Source organism: Ambystoma mexicanum, chromosome 7q (assembly GCF_040938575.1).
Source record: "Ambystoma mexicanum isolate Mex_15411 chromosome 7q, UKY_AmexF1_1, whole genome shotgun sequence".
In the NCBI taxonomy this organism is placed as follows: domain Eukaryota; kingdom Metazoa; phylum Chordata; class Amphibia; order Caudata; family Ambystomatidae; genus Ambystoma; species Ambystoma mexicanum.
Window position 1 is genome coordinate 536,881,866 of NC_090941.1, and position 25,598 is coordinate 536,907,463.

At 49.0% G+C, this 25,598-nt stretch overlaps 1 protein-coding gene across 2 annotated transcripts in view; it reads left to right on the top strand.

The window, feature by feature from the left end:
* The window catches only part of NUFIP1 (nuclear FMR1 interacting protein 1), a 546,199-nt gene that overhangs the window by 254,952 nt on the left and 265,649 nt on the right, over positions 1-25,598 (top strand). For both annotated transcript variants that reach the window (XM_069640255.1, XM_069640256.1), the window contains one exon: positions 10,887-10,963. In XM_069640255.1, coding sequence (XP_069496356.1) covers positions 10,887-10,963 — 77 coding nt within the window. The remainder of the gene's footprint in view (positions 1-10,886; positions 10,964-25,598) is intronic.

A 25,598-nucleotide genomic window follows, 5' to 3' on the forward strand; every position in this document is an offset into this window, starting at 1 on the left:
ACGCCGCAGCCGCTCCCACTCAGTCATGAGGCCATGTCCCATGGTTCGCCGGTTGGGGGAAGGCTGGCGCAGCATCTTGTAGAGTGGCGAGCCATTACTTCAGATGTGTGGGTTCTGGAGATCATAACCCATGGCTACTGTCTTCCTTTTCAGCATAGGCCTCGCGACAATCCACCGGGGAACCTCTTTTTGCAGAGTCCGGATCCGCTCCTTGCGCAGGAAATTCAAGCCCTGCTGGAGAAAGGCGCCATAGAACTGGTGCCTGTAGCGGAGAGGAACAAGGGATGGTATTCCCCTTATTTTTTGATTTCGAAGAAAGACTGGGGATTGAGACCCATCATGGACTTGCGCGTTTTGAACAAACTCCTCAGGAACGACAAGTTCAAGTTCTCTCTCAAGTCCTCCAGGCCCTTCACCTGCAGGACTGGTTGGTGTCACTCGACCTCAAGGATGCTTACTTCCATGTGCCGATCCATCCCAAGCACAAGAAGTACCTGAGGTTCGCGGTTGGCGACTCGCACTTTCAGTTTCGGGTCCTGCCGTTCGGATTGACCTCCGCCCCGAGGGTTTTCACCAAGCTCATGGTGGTGGTGGCAGCGCATCTCAGGCAAGGGGGAATTCACGTCTACCCCTACCTGGACGATTGGTTGATCAGGGGGAGCTCTCCCGAGCAAGTCCTGGATCATCTGTCCGTCACCTGCCACTCCCTTCACAGGCTGGGCTTCTCCCTCAATTTAAAGAAGTCCCATTTGACGCCAATGAAGCGGCTCCAGTATCTCGGAGCAGTGCTCAACACTTCCCTGGGGCAATGTTTTCCTCCCCAGGTGAGGGCTCTTCACATTCAGCAGATGGTGCACAAGTTTCAGCATGCCCAGACGCTCCCAGCGTTCAAGTTCTTGAGGTTGCTCGGCCTCATGGCATCCTGCATTCTTCTGGTGCCAGAGGCTCGCCTGCGGATGAGATCTTTGCAGTGGGCGCTCAAGACGCAATGGTCACAGTCCTCCGGCAGGATGTCGGACCCAGTTCAGGTGCCGCCCTCGGTCGCCCGGGATCTTCTGTGGTGGGCCGTCGAAGGCAACTTGATGAAGGGGGCTCCATTTTGGCTTCCCTGGCCGGAGGTGACGATCGTGACGGATGCATCCCTCACGGGATGGGGAGCTCATGCCAACGGGCTGACAGTCAGCGGTCGTTGGTCTCCGTCGGAGTCCAGACTCCATATCAATCTGTTGGAGCTGAGGGCCGTCAGGCTAGCCCTGAAGGCTTTTCTGCCGACTGTGCGAGGAAAGAGTGTCCTGATCCTGACGGAGAACACAGTGGCCATGCACTACCTCAACAAAAAGGGGGGGCAGGGTCACTTCCTCTGTGCAGGGAGGCGATGCAGCTCGAGTTCTGGGCCATCCAGCAGGAAGTTTCGATCTCGGCAGTTCATCTGGCCGGAGACGAAAACGTGACGGCAGACGCTCTGAGCAGGCAGAGCACGATCTCTCACGAGTGGGAGTTGGCTCAGGAGATTCTCCTGGAGATCTTCGCCCTTTGGGGGACCCCTCAAGTGGATCTCTTCGCCTCCAGTGTCAACCGGAAGTGCGAAAGGTTTTGCTTGCTGGAATTTCCTCCAAAAGGAGCCTTAGGAGACGCGTTCGTGGTGGAGTGGTCATTCCCGCTGCTGTACGTGTTTCCTCCAGTCCCCGTCATCCCGCAAGTGCTGCGGAGGTTACGGAAGTTCGGTTCCCGGATGATCCTCATTGCTCCGGTGTGGGCTCGGAGGACGTGGTACCCGGACCTTCTCGACTTGTCCATCTGCCCTCCACGTCGTCTTCCCTACCGAGACGATCTGCTCTCACGGGAGGGGGGTCAGGGTCTCCATCCAGAGGTCAGATCCCTCAACCTTCACGCTTGGCTTCTGAAAGGTTGAGGTATAAGGATTGGGACCTCCCTGAGGACGTGATGGAGGTGTTGCTTTCGGCCCGAAGGCCAGCAACAAAGTCTCTGTACCGTTGCCGTAAGTTCTGCGACTGGTGCCGAGTTCAGAATGTGGATCCTTTTGCATGTGACATCCCCATGGTTTTGTCCTTTTTACTTTCTTTGGCGCACAGGGGCTTGCAAGTGGGTACCATTAAAGGTTACCTGGCGGCGCTGTCCATCTTTAAGCGCTAGTCTGAAGAGTGTTCTTACTTTAAAATCCCTTTAATTTCACAGTTTCTGAAAGGGCTCACTAATGTGTTTCCTCCGTCACCTTTCCTGGTGCCCGGTTGGGATTTAAACCTTGTTCTTAAGTTTCTTATGGGTGCTCCGTTTGAGCCTTTACATTCTTGCCCTTTGAGGCTGTTCTCTGAAAACTGTGTTTTTAGTTGCGGTTACTTCCGCTCGCAGAGTGAGTGAGTTACAGGCACTTTCAGTTAAGCCACCCTTCACTGTATTTCACAAGGACAGGGTTGTCCTTAGAGTTCGTCCTTCTTTTCTTCCGAAGGTAGTGACGGAATTTCATTTGGCCCAGAAGGTTGTTCTTCCGGCATTCTATCCTCCTCCGCATCCTGGTAAGGAAGAGGAGAGGCTCCATAGGCTTGATCCTAGGAGAGCTTTAAGCTTTTATGTTTCACGCATGTCCCGGGTCAGAGTGGACGATCAACTCTTTATTGGTTACGCTGGAAAGCGTTTGGGGCAAGCTGTGACGAAACAGACTTTGTCTCGCTGGATTATTTTGGCCATCTCGGAGTGCTACCGCTTGGCGGGTAAGGACCCACCGGCTGGCTTGCGGGCCCATTCTACCAGGGGTATGGCTGCATCTACTGCCCTGCAGAGGGGTGTTCCTATTCGCAACATCTGTGATGCAGCCACCTGGGCTTCAGTACATACATTTGTACGTCACTATTCCCTCGATTCCATCCGAGCACAGGATCTGGCCTTTGGCAAGGCGGTCCTTTGCTCTGCTATTTGATTGGCTATTCTAAATTTTGATCCTAAATTCTTTCCCTCCTCCTTGCTCTGGTACTGCTTTGGGAGTCTGTCATAGATATGGAATACATCGGAGGACCCAATCCCCTCGAAGAACAAGTTACTTTCTTACCTGGTAACGTTCTTTCGATGGGATGGTCCGACGACGTATTCCATATCGCTCCCGCCCTGCCTTCCCCGCTGCAGAATTTCTTTGCGATTGCAGCTTATGTTCCGCAAGGCTTTGTGTCTGACTGGCAGTTGACTAGTGTCACACGTTCTGGGGGAAAAAACTACAACTGAGGCTACGGGCGTCGTGCGTCCTACTTATCACATCGGATGACGTCTGACGTCGGAGGAGGTCCTCGACGATGGCGCATCGACGTCATCGACGCAGGACGCAGACGCCCAAAAAAGTTTCCGAAGCAGCACAGCTGTGGTGATTACATGTCATAGATATGGAATACGTCGTCGGACCATCCCATCAAAAGAACATTACCAGGTAAGAAAGTAACTTGTTCTTCTCGCCCACTCTTCTGATTGGCCCATGGCCCTTCCCTGAGAGTGAATGGGTCATCATTCAGAGCTGACGTCAGCTGTTCTCTGAGATTTTTACTCCATAGATCAAAAAATAAACTGGGGCCCCACTGTCTTTATACTGAATGAGCATGTACTGGTGCATCCTGACAACCTTAAAGTTACATATGTCTTTCTCTGTTTATCTACAGCTCCTAGTCCTAGTCCTATTTCTGTACAAAAGCTACACAAAAGCTTTTAAATAGGAAAAGTAACATATTAAAAAAAATATATAAAAATTACCAATCTGGCTCATTTCAAAGTTATTTTTAAGTTTTCCAAAATGTATGTTATAAATTCTGAGTTTTCCAGGATCCCCCCCAAAGGCTGGGCTATTACATGTTTGTGAATATTAAGTAACATTCTAAGTTGAAACAAAAGAGGTATGCAGGGATCGAAATTAAAATTGGATGAGCGGGAGCTAAAGGCAGCTCTGGGGTATTCAGCATTAACCAGTGACTAGGAGCTGCCACAGAAGAACAAGGAGCTACTACATAGCCTTCGGGAGATCTAACTTCCACATAAATTGCATCTTTTTGTTCATTATTTAGGACTCCGTATGCTTTAAATATTGTATATATGTTCCTTAATGTAGATTGATCCAGACGTACAGAGTTAAATTCACATATGTTTGTTTAGCAGAAGTTGGCTGGGAGAGCCAAAAGTAGCTCCTGGTAGCTGTTGGTATCAAGCTAACCAGGCTCTTCAAGGCTACAAGCAGGAGCTAAATAGCTCCAGAGTGACCTCAAATTCGAACCTGGGGTATTGTTGGTGTTCTAACAGACAATTTTAGGTGACACAGGATAACGCTCTCACTTGAAAGGGCAGGAGCACCCCCTTAGAAGGGTAGTGAAGGACAGAAGGGAAGGAAACGCAGTGGAGTACTAAGTTATATAGAAAAGTGAAGGGAGAAAAAAGGGGGTGGAATCAGAGTTGGCTTAGTGAGGAACAGGCAGGGACAGCAGGGGTAAGTCAGCAAGCACCCTAAATCCAACAATGGTTGGGAAGAAACAAGGAGATGAATACATCAGGTGATCATCTCAAAGAGAGAAACAGAATAGTGCACTAAGAACAAGCAAAGTAATCATTTCAAAATCAGAAACACACTTCTAGGATAAAAACTAAAGAGTATGTGTAGTATGTGTATGAGGGACATATTGAAAGGACTTCATGAAATGGCCATGGCACCCGTGAAGGGGTATTGGGTACAATAGATGCATTGCTGAAAGGAGTCAGAGCTTTTATGACATATGATATTTTATTTGTATGGCCCTCGTACACAAGTGTTTCAGAGCGCGACAAGGCAAGGGAGGGGAACGGGAGAACACAACAACGATCTTACTAGGCCTAGTGACATTGAGAACGCGCAAGTGTATTGGAAAAAGAAAGGGGAAAGGTGCATGGGAAAGGGAGAGTGGAAAGTGCGGAGCAGAAGAGAACAAATAATAAATACAAATAAATAGATGATGGTGGCAATAAACATTGGTAGTGCAGCCAGCAAGTGGCAAGTGCTGTGTTAATGGCAGCAGACTGGGTAAGTCTGATAAGTGCAGAAAAAGAAGAAAATGAGGGGATGTGGGGGACTACGTGGATACAGATACAGTCCCCCATGCAAGGGGCAGCCAGGAGGCATGGCAGGGTGAGCAGGCACCTGGGCCCAGGGGACAAAGGGTGGCCAAGTGCACAGTGCCAAGAGAAAGCAGATCAGCAGGGGGGAGGGGGAGCAAAGGCAGAAGCAAAGAGGAAGGTCTTGAGGTTCTTCCGGAGATGGTTCTCATTAAGTTTTAGAGTGGCAGGGAGGCTGTTCCAGATGGAGGTCCCAGCCGAAGAGCGAGATCTACCCCCAGCTCATTTCTTTGAAAAACGACTGACCCTGAGGGAGTTGGAGGTAGAGGAGCGAAGCGCTCGAGAGGGGAGGTATTTGTGGAGGGATAGCTGAAGGTATTTTGGACCCAGGCCCCAGGAAGCCTTGTGGACAATGCAGAGGGTTTTGAATTTAATCCTTGCATGCACTGGGAGCCAATGGAGAGATTTCAGAGCTGGAGAGATAAGATCCCAGGGTTTAAGGCCAAGGACACGTCACGCAGTCCTGTTCTGGATTAGTTGCAGAGGGCAGAGAGTAGAGGCAGGTAGATTTAGAAAGAGGCTGTTACAATAGTCCAACCTAGAGAGTACCAGAGCTTCTGGGTGAAAGAGAGGAAAGGCATTGTACCTCTGAGGAGGTGCAGTAGGAAGTTTGACTTTTTAGAGACCTCAGAGATGTGGGCGGAGAAGGAAAGTGTGGAGTCAAAGATGACCCTGAGATTCTTAGCCTTGCAGGTGGGGGTAGGAGGGCGGCTGAGGGAGGACGGCCAGAGAGTGAGGGGAAAGGATGGGGACGGTTTGCAGATGAGGAGGATCTCAGTCTTGCTGGCATTCAGACAAAGTTCATTGGCAGCACACCAATCTTGAATGGTAGTTAGGCAGTCAGAGATGAGAGGGAGAGGAGGTGGCCGAGGGCAGTCTGAAAATGAGTTGAGCGTCAGTGTAGCACTGGAAATTTGAGCAGAAATTGCGATGCAATGGGCGAGAGTAGCCAGGTATTGGTTGAAAAGCCAGGGCGAGAGGTTAGACCACTGGGGAACATGGTGTCCAGTCAAACGATAAAAAAAAAAGGATCGAATGACCTTTTGCTCGAATGCAAAAGGGTCGAATTTTTTATTTATTTATATATATTTTAGTTTGGGTTGGTAAACAAAATGTATTTAATAAAGAAAACAGGTGGTTGGGGGAGAACCGGGGAACACCACAGGTAGAGAGGAAGATAGGTGATGGGAAGGACCCAGGTTGGACGTGAGAGGGTCGATCAGAGGAAAGAGGTCAGCCAGGCCAGAGCCTGATCAGTGATACCTAGGTTATCACGGAGACGGTTGTTATGCTCACCTGGTATCCACGGGGGCGCCATGCGATACTGTATGGAGGTCTAAGCGCTATCCCGGACCCCTCTCTGCTTGGTTTTTGCCAGACGTTGGGTAGCGCTTATACCAGGAGAATTGAGGGTTAAGATACTGGTTCTGTGATGGGTGGACTCCCACCTCCCTCTGGTCCAAATACTCTCCCTTGGGGTTATTGCACACTCTAGGTTTTTGTGCGTTGTACTCTCAGTCCTGCGTCTGTGTGCAGGGGCGCATGGTTGGTGTGGGCGTTCCGTGGACCTAGTTGCTTCACTGGTCCGTGTGCCCTTTTGTCTGTGCTGTCTTCCAGGTGAGTTATAATGTCTTTTTCGTCTTTAATCTGTCTTTCTTTCCCTCTGTTTTCTCTGTCTTCTCTGTGTCTTGCTCCACTATGCTGTTCCCTAACCATGTCTTTTTGTTTTCACAGGGATGGTTGCGATCTCAGTGTTGCTGTGCTGATGGCGAAGACCGCGGTGAGTTATTGATGCATGGAGCGCTGCGCTGTCTATTGGTGTTAATTGCTGACCTGTGTTCTCTTCTTTGTACAGGTTGCGGTGATGTTCCGGAGTGATGAGCGATCAAAGCGCTGCTTGCCCAGGTAAGTGCTTTGTTAATGCTGACCTTGTTCCTTCTCCCTTACAAGTTGCGGTGAAACCCGGAGATGGGCGAGGTAAGAGAAGCGCAGGGTGCTGCCAGGACTCGGTGCTTGCCCAGGTAAGAAAGGTTGTTAATGCTGACCTTGTTTCTTTACCTTTGCAGGTTGCGGCGAACTCCGGAGATGGGCGAGGTAAGCGAAGCCCAGGATGGATTCAAGACCGGTTACTTCACAGGTAAGTGTTCTTGCTCGCTAATGCTGTTCTTGTTCTTCAGGTTATTAATGGAATCCGGATCTAGGGCTTCAGGATCAGCCGCCGGAGAAGCAGATGAGCAGGAGCTGGGCACGGTGAGCGTTACGCTGCAGGAGTGCAGAATAACGCGAAGCGTGTTTTGCTGTTTGGGTGTGGTTTAAATAGCCCAGGTAAAGTAGTTCCAGGCCAAGTAGTTCCAGGCCCATCCACACCCAAAACACTAGACCCCATAGCTTGGTTCTAAGGAACTAAGCTGTGTAATAGGCCTCCATGTTGGATTAAGGTTCAAAACTGGTATTGCTTTATTCCTGATAATGAGCCTGGCGCCAAAGGGGCCAGGACTGACTCCATGTATGTTTCTAATGGAGTTTTAAGGCCCTTGGGGCCAGTGTGAAGGGATTTAGCCCCACTGCTGCCAGGGGGCTGTTATACCTGAGGGGGGTCAGGGGCTTGGATCGTGACAACGGTTGAGCAGGATGGTATGGTTGACTGTATCGAAGGCAGAAGATCGAGTAGGATGAGGACAGAGGGAATGTTAGAATCAAGGTTGGAGAGCAGATCTTTACGGATGTTCAGGAGAGCAGTTTCCATGCTTCTGGCACTCTAAAGCTGTACTGGTGGTCATGGAGACAGCCAACAGAATCAGAATGAAGGTTAAGCTGAGTTCTGGCCAGCTTTTCCAGGAGTTTGCCCAGAAAGGGAGTAATGGAAATTGGGTGATAGTTAGCTGGACAGGAAGGATCAGCTGTGAGTTTCTTGAGAAGTGGATGCACAAGGGAGTGCTTCAGAGGGGAGGGGAAAGATCCTGAAGCAAAGGAGTTGTTACAAAAATCAGCAAGGGTGCAGCGAGAGTGTCAATGTGGTAATTGATGCTTTTAGAGGAACAGTGATGAACCTGTTTTGACGAGGCTTTCATAGATCAGACTTGTTTAGCGACCTCATCAGGAGAGAATAGAGGAAAGGAAGAGAAGGAGGGTGGGGGTGGTAAAAGGGGGATCAGCGAGCACAGACTGAGAGGGAATAGGAGGGGGAAAGGAGGAGAGGGTGGACAGGATGTACTGGGTTTTTGAGATAAAGTGAGAGGCAAGGGCATTGACAGAGAGCCTGGGAGGCGAGAGGAGGGGTAGAGACAGCAGCAGGGTTGGCAAGCTCCTTGCAGATTTTAAAGAGTTGTTAGATGCCGCAGAGACACGGGCTTGAATATGGACTCTCTTCTTGGTGAAGACTCTCTTCTTTTAGGAAGCCTATATATCTTCCCAAGAAATAGTTGAAATCCAACAGAATGACATATAAAAGAATCTAAGCCGACACTACTTTGGTTAAAGAATCAGACATTTTAAGGGCCTTATCTAGCTATGTCCGAGAGTTGCTAAACACTCTACCCCTTCCTTTCAGTATTGAAGTTATTTACTAATGATAAGACAGTGGTTAAAAGCATCTCTCTTGCAAACAGTTGTAATGAAGCAGTTTTCTTGCTTCACTGGTCTAAATGTATCATATGGGATTATGATTTTATTTCTGCGGTTTACGCCAATTGATGAAGGTCTGTGCAGCACCCCAATGCCTGTTTGGACCAGGTCTGTGCTGTGCTTTATACATTTGGTAAATAGTAAATATGTGCGTGATTGAAGCAGCTGCTACTTTTGTAGAACTGCACTAATGCATAAGAAAGACCTTCTCAATGTTTTACTTTTAGAGAAAATCCTATGTTTGTCATAACAAGAATGTAGATTGGGAAGTGGTAGAAAAGTGAATTTTATCCCAGTGATGATGCTTGATTTGTGAGGACCTGCCAGCGGAAGAATATTAATTACTTTAGTCTACCAAACTGTGAATGCAGACAACATGTTTGTAAAACAAGCTAGTTTTAGATTTCAAGCTACAGTGGGATACGTTCATATTTGGCTAAGATACACGCAGACCTGATTCTGATATCCAAATATACCAAAAGATGTGGATCGAATTGTGAGTAATAATGTTTACCTTCTCCTTCCTAAATATTCAACTTTCGGACATTTCTGCTGAATCCTTGTTAGTTTCCTTCCTAAATAGCTATATCCCATGTATTGATGCAGGCAAAGACATGCAGTGATTGTTTCTAGAAGCATGCTGCATACAATTAGAATGACAACTATATTATGGAATTTTTTTAATATTGTTAAATATAAAAAAATTAAATGTAGTTTATAGTGCACTTGATTAATTAAAGCCTTATAAGCTATTCACATATACAAATATAAAATCTGTTTCAAACAATACAAGTAGATTCCATTAGACACATGCATATAAGATCATTAATTACAAAAAGTCAAGTTCTATACTTAACAAATTGATCATAAATCACATTCTTTTCTTGTGACTTGTATTTTTAGAATATTAATTAAAATCAGCATCCTACAATGTTAAAAATAGACGATACCCTCAAGGGCATAGTACCACGAATACAATAATATGAAGCGAAAGTAAAATCCTAAATAATTTTAAAGTGCAGTGCATTCATCACTGGTTGCTAGCAGCATTTTTTCAATTGTATTCCAAATATGATATGCCTCTCCCACATACAGCTAAGTGTTTGCTGTGTATATAGCTGACCAGAATTGGTCTGTTGGCACCATTCTGAGATCACTCACTAGTTCCTATAGCCTTTGTAGTAATAGTGTTGGCAGTGTGAGCAGTTAGTCAGTAGATGTCTACTAGTTTTAACCTCCTTCTTACACAAGTAACACAATCTGTCCTGCTACGCGACCCACAACCAGCTCCCCACATACTAATAGCAGTATGTTAAATCGTAATAGTAGAATGAAACGTAATAGCCCCTTGTTACACATTTTTGTTAAATATCTTTTAGGTTTTGCAGTTTCGAATCCCATCGGGGTGTATTGTACATACCGTTTCTTCATACTGAGTATCGCCATGTTGTTGATGATATCCCACTCCATGGCCTTCTTTTTGATAAGTTTCTGAAAGATAGTCTCCATTCCATCCCCAGACATGGGATGACCAATATCGTAAAGGCTTCCACATTCTTTTGTAAATATACAAAATGGTCCACCTCAAAAAAGCAATATATTGCAGATGAAGGATGTGAACATATTCTGGGACATCTAAGTGTTCTTACTTGTAACACTAAATGCCACAAGTGGCTTCAAGGTGCTTGGGAAAGATGGGCAGGGAAGGGAGTGAGATGAACCCATGGGTGAAGGTATTCGCTCTGGAAGAGCTATATGTTCAGGGGACAGTTCGTTGGGAGAGAATGGCGCAGTATGCCCCTCAAAAACAAAAAAGCTTTCAATTATTTGGTGACAAACTGGACTTTTGAAATTAGGAGGTTTGCTTCAGCTGTGCAAATGGGTTTTGGGGGGATTACGAAGGTGGGTGCCAGGAGAATTTGTAGCTTTAGTCACAACCAAGGATTTTGTAGATGAAGCAACCCGATTTGAATTGAAGATTTTATCCAATGCAGAGGTTCAAATGGTCAGATGCGATGCATTTAGAACAGAGCTACTTCTCTGGTAAATGTTGTTTTTCTTTTCTGAGATTGTTTTAAATAAATAAAAAATGTAAGATTAATCCATAGAAAACATTTCTTCGTTTCCAGACTCATGCGCCTGGTGCAAAAAAAATAAAGCTAGATACTCCGGAAGAAATTTCCAAATGGAGAGAAGACAGAAAAAAGTAAGTCAACATAATGAGTAAACAGTTCATTGCTTGCTCTGTAGACCAAAGATTTGTTTACTTATTTGGGATAACGAGATCTGTTATTTATTGTACACCAATACATGACCTAACACTTTTACTGTGTTCAAAAAAATGTTGTGTTGGTTTCTCTTTATATGGCAGAGGTCACATGTGCATACACTGTTTACAAACCGATACCCACTGCTGAACATGATCTATCCTGGAATTGATTGGAAAAGCAGAGACTTGGGTTTTCTGTGATGGTCCACTGGTCGGGCATTCAATATTTTAGCTGATTGGTAGGCAGAGCGCCACTCTAGATTTTGATCACAAATTGGGGGACTATTAAAAGCCCCTGCTCTGAAGGTCTCTGGGGACGGTGGAGTTTGAAGTGATGACTTTGATGAAGTCTCCAAAGTGTACATTGGTTAGTAGCAGGCAATGTCTTATTTTATAGGCTAGACATTGACTTGGTTTCTTAAAGCTGATACAGAGAGCTACTGCCATGCATTACCAAACCCTTAGCACAAACTCCACTCGCAGACCTGCATGATGACAAAAACATTTTTGTTTTAAGGCCATAAACAACTTGTTCTAAAAATGTTTTTCTTACTTACTCTAAGATGTACTTTTGTTAGGATGTGACAGTGGCACAAGAGGAGAGCCTGCTTTCTTGCATTAAGTGTAGATTTTTAGGAAGATGAAGCCGACCCTCAGTTGTAGCGATCATCTCCCCCTGCCGGTCGCTTAACTTCCTTGAAGTGTCCAGCAACGTTCTTTACTATTGACGATAACCCTGTAATGGACCTGCTGTCATGATGCCCGCTCCCGGGGAGCCGGTTCAAGCCCTGCGTCCCCGAAAGCGGACATCCAGTCCCCAAGGAAGGACCCAGCAACCCCATATAGGGGCCCTTTGGACAGTGTCCTGGCGCCTGTGGCGCCAGGCTCATAAGACATCAGTCCTGGCGCCATAGGCGCCAGGCTCATTATGGGAGTGCTTGGGTGCACTTACCTGATGCAGACCATGCTGCAGGATCCCGGCCTCCTTGAGGCCTGAAAGGAACTACTTTACCTGTGGGACTAATTTACCATCTGGGCGTGGTCGGGGAAGGATACATACCTGATTGGAGGAAGGATACATACCTGGAACTTCTTCCAAAGCTATTTAAACCCCACCCGAACAGCCACACGTGCTTCGCGTTGTTCTGCATCTAGCAGCTGGACGCTTACCGTGTCTGCTCCTGCATCCTGACTTCTGCCACGCCTGCCAGCATCCTGGATCACCTGCAAAGGAAGAGAAGAAAACAGAAGAAGGAAAAGTCCTTACCTGCTAAATCCGCATCCCGGAGACATCTCGCCGACAATCCTGAAAAGGAAGACTTTTATTTAAAAGCTCATTGCGTCGATCGCTGCAGCGCCGCATTTCACTCATCTTTACAGGGCGCCTCCATGTTCAGCAGCGATCATCCGGATTCGCAGTCACGCCCCAGCGCCCAGGGAGAAAAAGACAAGAACAAAAGGTGAGAGAGAGAAGGGAATAAGGAAAGCTAAATCTCCATGCTAAGACTTACCTGTTGATTCATTCCCTCTTCATTTCGGGTCCGCGCCGCATCCTGGCATTTCCGGACCCCGGCCCCTAAGGGGAAAAAGAGACATCAGCGTTAATGAGCGAATGAAAAGACATTACCAAAAAACGCTCATTAAAGACTTACCTGATTTCTACAAGGATTTCACCTCTCATCTCGGGTCGGTGCCTGTTCACCGGCATTCCGTACCCCGGCCCCTATGGGGAAAAAGACACTAGCACTAGTACATTAATGCATGGACACAAGGGGAACCTCTTATCAAAAAAACTTACCTGGAAGCCAAGCAAGTTTGGTTCTCACCAATCCGAAAATCCAGTGAAGTAACTGGATACCAATGCGCCCCTGCATCAGAAGCAGGATGGAGAGCTCGTCCTTCCAGACCCTAAGGTGAGACGCTACGGGGAATCACAGAAAGGTTTCGAGGAGGGTGAGAGGGGAAAGTGGGAGGCCGATTGCATTACCCCGCAGACAGTTAATCCCCTATTTTCGCCTACAGAAGGATACTTCTGCGAACCAGACAAGCCAGATTTGGGGGCCCTGTCCAGTCCGTCTTCCGAACCCTGCGCATCACCTTAGAAGAGGTCACAGCAGCGCGAACCAGGCCAGCGCCTCCGTGGGAGTCAGGTGAGCGCTACACCTGCTCTGAGAAGCTTTAGGTAGGTGAGGGGGGAAAAATAAATATATATAATTTCTGCTTGAACCTTTTTAGTTTCAGATCTTGTATGCGATGTTCACTTGTTCACCAATGATGCACTTCTATGTGTATCCCACAAAAAAAAGTTGTGGTAGCCTTTCAAGGCCTGTAAATGCCTCATCCTCAATGGACTAAAATGGAGATCCGTGGGCTTAAAAAATACCTCAAACAGTATGACACCATTTGCCAAACTCTGACCTCCTTTGGAAAATGTGTCTCCATCTGTAAGAAAGTGTGCAGTATCTGTTACACCTGGGTCACCCAGCTGGCACTTCATGCCAAAAGCAACTCAGTTTTGAAAAAATGTTTTTCTTTCAATTTAGGATGCCCGAGGAAAATACTTCCTTAATCCCTTAAGTTCCCAGAGAGAAAAAGCCTGCGGAACTGACTCACTGGTCCACCCTTCTTTGGCCTCCCGTATTCCTTAAGCAGAGGATGTATAAACTTAAGGACACTGAAAAAAGGCCAATCAGTGGCTGCTCTCATGAAGAGCCTTTAGTAGCGCCATGTCCATGCCAGAGTCCTTCAAAGTCCTGTACCTAGTTTACAGAATCCTTTCTATCAAATATTTCCAGTATAAATTCCTACATTTACCATTTGAAACAGTGGCATCAATCAATGCTTTTTAAAATGTTTTTTCAATTGGTTCTTTTGCTCTAAATATTGTTTTCTCCATTAGCACCTTTAGTTCTCCAGCATGGGGTCTGGCATGGATTCACATGCTCATGAATATTCCCCGTCGTCAGGCTGGGAATCCTCGGTAAAGAAAAAACCAGTATCAGTTTCGTTTCTGATCTGTCTTTCGTAGTAATAACCAATCACTGGTCTCTGCGTCATACTGACCACAGCCAATGACTGCCCTCTACCTAAGCACCGCCTCTGGCAGCCATCTTCAGATTTTTACCGCACGTTCATGTGTTGGGATCCTCGTGCTATTGCTCTCGAGCGTTAGTGCTATTTTTCATGTTTTTTTCTCAAAAACTTCGTTTTTTCCGGTCAAAAGAGCCTCAAGCTCCACCGACTCGCCATCCGATCAACGGGGACCCGTGTCGGATTCGTCTGCGCCCCTCAAGGGTGAAGATTTCATCGAGCTACGTTTTGGAGGACTCCAGAAGCTTCTCAGGCCCGGACATGGCCCAGGAGAAGGGAAGCTCGACGCCCGGAAAGCTGTTCAGGGTCTGCCCTGGATGTCAGCTGCAGAACGTCTTTAAGGAGGACGAACACTCCTTTTGTCTCTACTGCTTACATGAGGACAAGACGCACGTGGAGAAGGACTGTGCGTTTTGCGGCAATATGTCGGAGCGGACCATGAAGGACCGCCACCAACGCCTCGCCAACTGGCTGGAAGGGAAGAGCCCGTCAGGCGAGAAGAAAAGGAAGAAATCCGAGCGGTCTTCTAAGACCTTTGAGGACGCCCCGGCGACGGGGGTCCAACACAAGGCCAAGCACCGCGAGTCCGCTGGCACCGGGAGCGCCGAACGGTCGGGCTCTACGGGCGCCAGGCAGGGCGCACCCTCCCCGGCACCTTCAGCCACGAGCCAACACTCTGGGTCGGGTAAGAGGAAGGGCGAGCACCCGGCGAAGCTCCTGGAGAGGCCCCGGTCGAGCTCGAAGGCCCCATCGGAGGGGGAGCGAGGCAGTGTCCCCCCCCCCTCAAGGATAAGGCGGTGAGCGCACCTACGGTGGTGAAGGCCTTAATCCATCCGGCCAAGCCCTCTATCGATACTGTCGCGGCGGCCCTGGCTCAGCCTGTGGAGGCTACACCAGTGGTGGCGACCTCGGGGCTCAGAGTCTCCCTGCCACCTCGGAGGGATTCCTCTTTTGTGCCCATCGATAGGACCCCCGTGAAATCCCCGACGGGGAAGAAAAAGGGGGGGCAGGGCGTCGTAGATTCGGCTTCAACCTCAGAGGAAGAGCTGATCGAGGTCTTAAGCCACGGCCTTGGCGTGGATGAAGAACGGCCCGTCGGGATGGATCCCGACGCAGGTGACGACGACATCGTTGAGGGTGCCGACGGGGCCCCTGATCGCCCGTCGGATTCCCCTCTGCCAGCGCCGCAAGACAACTCGGCGGCCATTTTGTTGGCTATACAGTCCTTATGCTCAGAGATAAGGACGAGACTACCGTTGCCGACGGAGGAACCTCTCCCGTCGGGGGATCCTGAACCGGGACCGTCTGGTGCTCCCCCGCCCAAGAAAAGAAGGATTCACCCTCCACCTCCTTTTCAACCGTCGCGACCCGTCCAGCCCTCCTCCCCGTCCACCCGAGGGGATGATACGGGGACTGACACGGCAGCGACGGGTACGGACGACGAGGTATACGACGAGGATCTACCGTCGTCACCTCCTACCAGGGCTTCTCCGCCCGACGAGATTGGATCGTTCCACTCCATGATCGCCAGGGCATCCGAGCTTTTCCAACTCTGCCCTGAGGAGAAGAAAAAGGAAGGATTCCTTTATCAACGGCGCAAGGCCAAGAGGAAGACGGTCCTCGCGGTGCCTCTACTGGACGACATTTGGGATGAGGGCCTCACCCTCCTCAATAACCCTTCCACGACGCCAGCTAGAAGAGGCCGGTACGAGAAGAAGTACCGGGTCCCGGACGCGGACCCCCTGTGCCTCCGGGCGCAGCCTACCCCGGACTCCGTCGTCTCCGCGGCGGCCAGGAAGAAAGCAGGGGGGGGGGTGCGGCCTCCACATCGACTTCCCCACCGGACGGCGAGGGAAAGAAATTGGACGCTATGGGACGCAGGGTCATCTCGTCTGCAGCGACGACGATTAAAGCGGCCAACGCCTTGGCTATCGTGGCCCGCTATGACAGGGAGCTATGGTACAAACTGGTTCCCCTGCTGGACTTCCTACCGGACGACAAGAGGGCGGATGCCCTGGAGATCCTACAGGAAGGTGAGGTGGCGTCGGACCACGCCATCACTATTGCGACGGACATCGCCGACACTGGGTTTCGCCAGTTGGGCAACGGCGTGTGCCTTAGGCGGCGTGGATGGCTCAAGGCTACGGACTTCCGTCAAGACGTACAGACCAGAGTCCTGGACATGCCGTTCGATGGGAACAACCTGTTTGGGAAAACAGTGGACGATTCCCTTCAGGCCATTAAAGCGGACAAGGAGACGGCCCGGGCCCTTGGGGTTCTACAGCAACGACGGACGCCCTTTCGGAGCAGCGGAGGCAAGGGCGCCTCCAAAGGTTCCGGCGGCGGTTTCTCCACCTACCGTCAAGCGGCCCGCTCGTCGTCTCAGGAGGCCTACAGAGGACGAGGCAAGTCTGGCGGACCCCGCCGTCGTCGCCGAGGAGGTCAAGGCGGCAAAGCCTCGTCGAAACAGGATTGAACCGGCCGTGGGGTCGGGCCCCCACCGAAGCACCCCGGTGGGAGGCTGGCTGGCGAGCTTCGTCAGCGTGTGGGAGTCCATCTCCACCGACCGTTGGGTGCTGGACGCCTTAGCCCGGGGCCACGCGCTCGAGTTTCAAAGAAGGTGCCCGCGCGTCCCCCCGTGGCCAGGAAAGAGCTTCACGTCCCTCAGCTTCTCCTGGAGGTAAAGGCGATGCTCAGGAAGGGCGCCATCAAACTCGTCCCAAAGAGGCTTCGGGGCTCCGGAGTTTACTCGAGATACTTCCTCATGAAGAAGAAGACGGGAGGATGGCGCCCCATCCTAGACCTGCGACGTCTGAACAAGTTCATCAAGGCGCAGAAGTTCCGGATGGTCACCCTCCAGCACGTCCTGGGTCAGCTGGAGGAAGGAGACTTCCTGTCGTCGTTGGATTTGGAGGATGCCTACTTCCATATTCCCATCCTAAAGGGGCACCGAAAATTCCTCAGGTTTGTGGTCCAAGGGCGTCACTACCAGTTCAAAGCCCTCCCCTTCGGTCTACGGTCGGCACCCAGGGTATTTACCAAGTGCCTTGCACCGGTGGCGGCGCAGCTGCGCCGCGAGGGGATCCACGTCTACCCCTACCTGGACGACTGGCTCATCCGAGCCAAGACGAGGGAGCTCGCCGTGGAGCACACGGCAAGGACCGTCCAACTTCTCACGGACCTGGGATTCTCCGTGAACTACGCCAAGTCCCACCTGGTGCCCGCGCAAAACGCACTGTTTCTGTGAGCGAAGCTCGACACAGTGTCCCTTCTGGCCTCCCCGTCGGAGGAAAGGTCCAGGTCCATCCTGGGCAAGGTACAGCGGATGTTGGTTTCCGACGCGGCCAAGGTGAGGTCCATCAAGTCCCTCCTCGGAATGATGTCTTCTTGCATTTACCTCATTCCCATGTGCAGGCTCCGGATGCGCCCGTTACAGGAGTTCCTGGACGCGCGCTGGATCCAAACGACGGGCGGCTTCGAGGAGAGGATCACACTCGACGAGAGTTTCCGCCGAGCGGTCCGGTGGTGGGGCACCCGGGCGCACCTGACGGCGGGCATGGACTTCCAGACCCCAGACCACCAGGAGACAGTGACCACGGATGCCTCCCTGGAAGGGTGGGGAGCGCACACCGAAAATCTGCACGCGAGAGGCCTTTGGCTCCTGACGGAGAAGTCCCTCCATATCAACGTCCTGGAGCTCCGTGCAGTGTTCTGGGCCCTCAGGTCCTTCCTTCCGTCCCTCAAGGGCAAGGTGGTGAGGATCTTCACCGACAACACCACCACCATGTTTTACATCAGGAAACAGGGCGGAACCAGGTCCCCAGCACTGTCCAAGGAGGCGCAGGACCTGTGGCATTGGGCCGTCGCCCAAAGGATGTTTCTGGTGCCGTTTCATCTGGCAGGGATAAAAAACACCATCGCCGACTCACTCAGCAGGGAGCTGCGCTCGTGCCACGAGTGGGAACTACGGCAGGATCTAGTGGATCGCCTCTTCCGACGGTGGGGCACACCCCAGATCAACCTGTTCGCGACGGCGACGAACTCCAAGTGCCGGAGGTTCGCCAGCAGGTTTCCCCAGGCGAGGAGCATGGGCAATGCTTTCTCGTTCCCCTGGGAGGGCCTGTTCCTCTACGCGTTCCCTCCTTTGCCACTGCTAATCCGGCTCGTCAACCATCTCAAGAGGTCACGGTGCAGGATGATCCTCGTCGCACCTTCGTGGCCGAGACAGATATGGTTCCCGGACCTTCTGGACTTATCAGCGTCCCCACCAATCAGGCTGCCGGTGGACGCGGATCTACTCTCCAGGGAAGGAGGCGCCATCCTCCACCACGACCCGAAATCGCTGAACTTGCAGGCCTGGCTCCTGCAGCGCTAGAGTTTGGAGGATACGACATACCGGCCGACTGCAGAGAGGTTCTTGCAAAGGCCAGGGCGTCCTCGACTCTTAAATGCTACGGACACAAATGGAAGAGGTTCTCTGTCTGGTGCCACGCACAGAAGATTAACCCTCTACGGATTACGGCTCCCCAGGTACTGCCGTACCTGCTGACGCTGGCCAAAGCTGGACTGGCACACGCGTCCATCAAGATTCATCTTGCTGCGATCTCCCGATACACCAGAACCATGGGCCGGACGTCCTTGTGGTCTCATCATCTGGTGAAAGAGTTCATGAAGGGACTGTTCAGATCGTTCCCGCCGGTGAAGGCTCCGGCCCCGGCGTGGGAGCTCAACGTGGTGCTGACCAAGCTCATGGGACCTCCGTTCGAGCCTCTACACTCTGCCCCGTTGAAGTTTCTGTCGTGGAAAACAGCGTTTCTTGTGGCCATCACCTCCGCACGACGGGTGGGAGAGATCCAGGCCCTTTCCTGCAAGGCCCCGTACTTGACTTTTCACGACACGAGGGTAGTGCTCAGGACGCACCCCTCCTTCATGCCCAAGGTACCGTCGGACTTCCATCTCAACGAACCCTTGGTGTTGCCTGTGTTCTTCCCGTCGCCTTCGTCGCCGGCTGAGAGGACTTTGCACTCGCTGGATGTGGCTAGAGCGCTGAAGTTCTATGTTTTCGGAAGACGTCACAACTCTTTGTGAATTTCGGACATGTCAATCAGGGAAAGGCTCTCTCGAAGGCTTCCATTTCCAGATGGCTCTCCGGCTGTATCATGTACTGTCATCGGTTAGCAAACCGACCGCTGCCTGGCCGTCCGAGAGCCCATTCCACCAGAGCGATCGCAGCCACCACGGCGTTCCTTTCTGGTGTGCCCCTGCTGGACATATGCAGGGCTGCTACGTGGAGGTCGACGCACACCTTCACGAAATTCTACTGCGTCGATCGGGATTCCAGGGAGGAGTCCAGGGTCGGCCAAGCAGTGCTGCGCAACCTGTTCGCCTGAGGTGAGCCTGGTGAGGAGGTAAAATGCTTAATGTTGGGTTTGATGTAATGCTTAATGTTGAGCCTTTGCCACCTCCCGTGGTTGTGCATGTGTGTACTGCTATGTATTCTTTATTCATGAGCATGTGAATCCATGCCAGACCCCATGCTGGAGAAGGAACAAGTTACTTAGCTGTAACTGTTGTTCTCCAGCATGGGTCTGGCATGGATTCACATGCGAACCCTCCCGCCTACCCCTCTGCGGCTCTTCACTTGGTCATACTGCCACTTCACGTGCTTCCAAATCTGAAGATGGCTGCCAGAGGCGGTGCTTAGGTAGAGGGCAGTCATTGGCTGTGGTCAGTATGACGCAGAGACCAGTTATTGGTTATTACTACGAAAGACAGATCAGAAACGAAACTGATACTGGTTTTTTCTTTACCGAGGATTCCCAGCCTGACGGGGAATATTCATGAGCATGTGAATCCATGCCAGACCCATGCTGGAGAACAACAGTTACAGGTAAGTAACTTGTTCCAACTTGCGCAGTACAAACTGTTGGTATTACATGCCCTCCTTGCTCAATCAATGGCCACCATCTTGGCTTGCTGCTCGTCCCCAACTCCGATCTGCTGCCGGATGCCTCACGCACACAGCAAGTACTGTATTTAAGCTCGTTGTGAAGGCCCTTTGTTCACTCGTTGATGCTGCAGCACATCTAATCCCATGTTGAACCAGCCTAGCATGCTAGCCACTGGAGGGCATTCTCCACTTCTCTGCACACAGGGCCTCCGAGTCTTCCAGTGCCGCTGATGGGATATATCCTGCCATCCCCAGCATATTCAACCTGCAAGCTGTTGCCGGTCAGCGCTAACTCGTCGGAACATGTCCCTGCCATTCCTTGATTTGACCCAGTCTCTGTTACCAGACGAAAAAGCCTGGCTAAAAGCAGTTGAATACCAAAGACAAGAATACGTTATTTGTTTGTTTCACCAAAACTGAAGTTATTTGAAGAATCCCTGTTCCCCTACCTTCCTTAAGGGATCCTAGTGACTTTCAAGCCCCCGCTGTCTATCCTTTGAGAGACATAGTCCTAAACATTGATATTTTGCTGCTGAAATCTTTGCCCGAGTACCAATGTCTACAAACCCAGAGTGCCCCTTAAAGTCTATTTAAGTCTATTTGTATTAGTTGTATGCATTTTGGTTAGGTTAATTAAAGATTCTATTTTCATAAAACCTTGGTTTGTGTGACAAGGCCACTAACCTGGCCTTGTCAAGGTGTGTGCAGTGGGCGGGAACCACTCTCAGCTGGGCCTGGGATGCCTACCGGAGAGGAATCCAGAGCCAGTTCTACCCTGGGGAGGGTGGTGGAAGCGGAGAGGGACCTAATTCCTGTCTCTCCTCCCTCTTGTGAAAGTCTGTTTTGTAGACCCTCCTCTCTAGCCTTGTCACTTGGTTCAGATACTTGCCAGTGATTTTTCTTTATTTTCCGAAAGCCACAGAGCGAGGGCAAAGAACAGAGGTCAAGCAAGAGAATCCGCATCAGTGCACCATGCTCCGAAAGCAACTCAAAACTGATAAGAGCCGCCATATGCCTGCTGACCCATGGGCAGCAGCTCACCCACCACAGAGAGAGAGTGAAACCACAGCTGCAGTCCCACACCAGAGCAGCATGGAAACCTGTGTTATGAGTAAGGCGGATTCCGCCGGCAAGCTCTCACCATCAATTAAATGTCCCAGAGACCACAATGGACTGAGGGGGCAGAACAGGAGGGACTTTGCTCAAACTTACCTAAACAGTCCACAGTAAAGGACCCCAAAACACAAATTGGGACGAGCCCAATTACATGACGAGCCCAATTACATGACGAGCCCAATTACATGACGAGCCCACACAGACAGTGGGTGGGGCTTGGCCCTCTTTTCAATACATTTTCTTCTTCACTCCCCGGGGAGGGAAGAAGGGCACAGATTGGTTAGAGGAAGGCAGCAAATGCCCACAGGGGTAGACATACCTATAGAGGGGACATGAAGCAGCAAGTGTGAATTCTTTTGGGTTAAGCAAGAGGTGGAAGTGGAGGGTGACATAGAGGCCACCAGGAGGAAGGAAAGTGGGTCGGTTTGTGAAGGAGATTATTGGAGCAGGTGAGGTATTGTTTTAGGAGTGAAAGTGGTTCTGCAGCTTGAAAGTGCTCGTTTGTGTGTGGCTGAGTGGAAGTTAGTATAAGAAATGAATGTGAAGGGAATGATAATGGATGAAAATAGGGTTTTAGTAGTGGGGGAATATAGTAGTACAGGGACTACTAGAGTAGTAGAGTGTGAGAAGTGGCAATATCAAAGGGTGGAGGCAAGGAGTAGGAGTGGTGAAACATCTGAGGTGACGGGAGGACTGGTGAGGGGAGTAAGTCTGAGGGAATTTTAGTAAGAGTAGCTGAGAAGAGATGAGTGTGTGTGACCAAACCTGCCTGAATCCAACAAAGTACGTGTAAGGGACTACCCAAACTCAGACTCTAAGCCTTTGATTCGAATAGGGAGAGTTAGAAAATCCCTGAGGGAATCTAGATAACCAGCATTTTAGGGAACCACCAATAATGCAAGACAGAGCTTTAGAAAGTAGGGGTTAGGGTGGAGGGTCATGGCAAGACGAAAGGGCGGGGGAGGGGTGGTCCTTGTCCCCACAAAGAAAATAAAAACCATTGAACTTTCTCAAAGACAGTGTTTTCTGTCACATTGGACATTCTTTTGTTTTGATACTATTATACTATTGTATTTGTTGCTTGTGTGGCAGCTCAACCTCCTCCTAAAGCGCATATAGCCAGCCCTCGGGCCATGTTACCGAAAGAGGGAGATATATCTGTCACTGTGCCCCTTTCCCCTTTGATTGGGATCACTGTTGTTTTAATAGCACTGTGGAGCTGAGGAAGTGCATTAGCCACTGCTCATCTCTGTACTGCAGAGCAGTGGTCATTTTGTCACATCCCTAACTATGCAGTTACTGCCATATTTCTGTTCAGGATTCTATACATGTCACTTCTGCCCTTTGAGAACTGCACTACCTGATGCTGCTAGGTTTCTATAAGTAAAAATGAAACATGCTAATCTCTCTCATGTTCTAGCCGACATGCACTGGCTCCCTTTAGATGCCAATATTCCCTTCAAATGGGTTTGCATTGCTACAAGACGATTTTCCTTGGAATTCGTCTCCAACTTGACAATATACTGCAGATTGCAGGTGGTGCAAGAACCACTAGTTTCAAGGACCTTTTGTATTTATTCATCCCTAAGGTCCTTAAATATCCGACCACAAATCTATTGTTTCCAGTTTTGGAATTCTGTGCTAGACCAGTTTCGCCTGGAACCTTCCTTGATCTGCTTTTGGAAAGCTCCTTACCTCATTAGCCCAATGTGAATACTGGCTGTTTGTTGAAAGCTATCATTAGCTTGCATTGAATGGGCTGCTCTTCGATGCTTCCTGCCAAGGTTCACGCAGTATGAAATGTTGCATTAAAAAATAATGTGTGTGATGCACTTTTCTTCGACATAAAAGCATCCTAATGTTTGAATTCATTTCTAAGAACCACTGTCTGTTTATATTCCGGTTTTGCTTCAATTCGTTTCATATATGTAGTCTCCCAAGTGAGCTTTTAAAAGGGCCTCAAGTGGGTTTTATCACCTCACGTTACTTTCTCCTAAAGCATAGTACCAAAATATTGCTGCTTTCTTTTGGAAAAAGACCACCTTGTCATTCCACTTTAGAAGTATAACACAAGGGTTGAAAGTCTGTTTTGTCCCTGCCCTCTGAGTCTTGACTACTTCCTCCTGGGTTAAGATCGGACCAAGCCCACCGCCACTTTGAGCAGCTTTCAAGGCCCCATTTTGAATAAACCTGATGGCACTGACCATACCGCTAGACACACAGTTGCACCAACCCCTGTTCAGTCTCCCATTGAACTTCATCTTTGTCTCTGTACACAGATATGCCTTGAAATAGTTTGAAGTGAAGCTGTTGCATCATCCCATGTGGAAGTAGAACTTCACCAGTCAAGTATTCAGGGCACTTACAACACCCATCACCATGCTTCCTTTTCGCACCAGGAAGCAATTTCGTTTTGCAGTGGGTGCCTTTTAAGACGAAAAGCAAATCTTTTAAAGCATTTTAACTTTATCAGCCCTGTAGCCATTAAGGTTTAAGCGTCCATAGAACACTGACATAAAAATGTGAGCCCTTGATCGCCTTCTTCTTGATATGGAATTTCTGCCTCTAATCGTCAAACTCTAGAGGTTAATAATGGAAGAAATCGACTCAGAATAAAAGAAACCCAAATTGTCAGACTGTCAAATGAAATACAGGAGGGAATTCACGATATTGCAAAACCTCTAGACTATACTCCTTTGCTTCCATACTTGAAAACAGGTTTTTCCCCAAAAAATCTCCCCATCAATAATAATCACAAGAATAAATGGAGTATCACCTTGAAAAATCAAAAAAAGCAGCTTAGGAAAGATCTAACTAAATTGAAAAAACAGCATGGAAAGAATGCCTCGATTGTTTTGAAACAAAGGAAACAAAATTACCGAAACTGGCTAAAAACTTTTTCTCATCAGCGAGATCAAGAGCATGGGGAAGAAATGCTAGGATTGATTAAAAAAAACAATTCAAGAGAAATTTGGAAAATCCTGAACAAAGGAACTGTTAATCAGGATGCTTTAATGACAAATGGAGTGGCTGAAAATGACTGGATACTGCATTTCCAGAAAGTGTTCACAGGATTGGAGTTGTCGCATTCACTAGAAACCGGAAATGAGGACACAACCTGGGACATAATGGAGACCAGTGAAGACATTCACACAGCAATTACGAAGCTAAAGACATCAAGAGCTGCAGGCCCAGATGGCATCAGTAACGTGATGCTCAAGGAACATAAGCAGGCGTGGTCGAAATTTATCGAACAGCTGTTTATGGTGATTGCTAAGAGAAAAGATTCCGAGCTCATGGACCGAGGCAATAATAGTACAAGTGTTTAAGAAGGGCAGTTGGGACGATCCCACCCACTATCGCCCGATTGCCCTTCTGGACACAATTGGTAAAGTGTTGGCAACATTTCTTCAAAGAAAACTGTCTGGATGGGCCAAGGAAATAGGCTTACTTGACGACAAACAGGGTTCACTAAGGGCGTGGTAACAGAGAACAATTTAGCCTTGGTGAACCTGATGAAGTTGGAAGCAATACAAAAGAACTTATTCATGGCTTTTATCGACATGCAGCAGGCATTCGACTCCATTAATCATAATAAACTATGGGAGAAACTGGAAACTAGAAATTGTGCAAACTCTGTTATTGTCAATAAAGGCATTACATTCCAACACAACACTCAGTCAGATTGAATGCAGGAGGAGACCTGTCGAAATCCATTATCACTGCCAGAGGGGGTGAAACGGGGATGTCCTCTCACGGCTGTACTGTTCAAACACTATATTGCCGATATTCCTATAGCTTTAGCGAATGTCAACTGCTTTCCTCCAAAAGTTAACGGACAACATATAAGTTATGTGATCTACGGTGACGATCTGGTACTGGATGACAGGACGCGGATAGGTCTACAGTGGCTTTTGTCAAAACTGGAAACTTATATGCTCGACAATGATCTGTCAATTAACGTAAAAAAAACGAAAATTATGAGGTTTGGAAGCGATCTGGTTGACAAACACAAGAACTTTAAGTGGCGAATTGACAATAAATCGATTGACGAAGTCACCGAAATTCGCTATTTAGGAATATTGATGAATACATCGGTACAAGATTTATTCAATCGGATCCGAATGTTTGCCTTACAAGGAGCAAGACTTCACACGTTATATGGGAATTTTTCAGTAATACCACTCCGTACGTTTTATCTCCAAAAAGTGGTTCCCACAATAACTTTTGGGGCGGAAGCCGGCTGGAATATAGACCAGAAGATCTGGTCCCAATTAGAAGGATTATTCTGGCGTCTAGTCTTGAGATTACCCAAAAATCTTTCAATGACTATAATACGGCACGAGCTGGCCTTGTAAAGCCTTTATGGAACAGTATTATGGAAATCCATGTCCTTATTGCGAAAGATGGAAATAT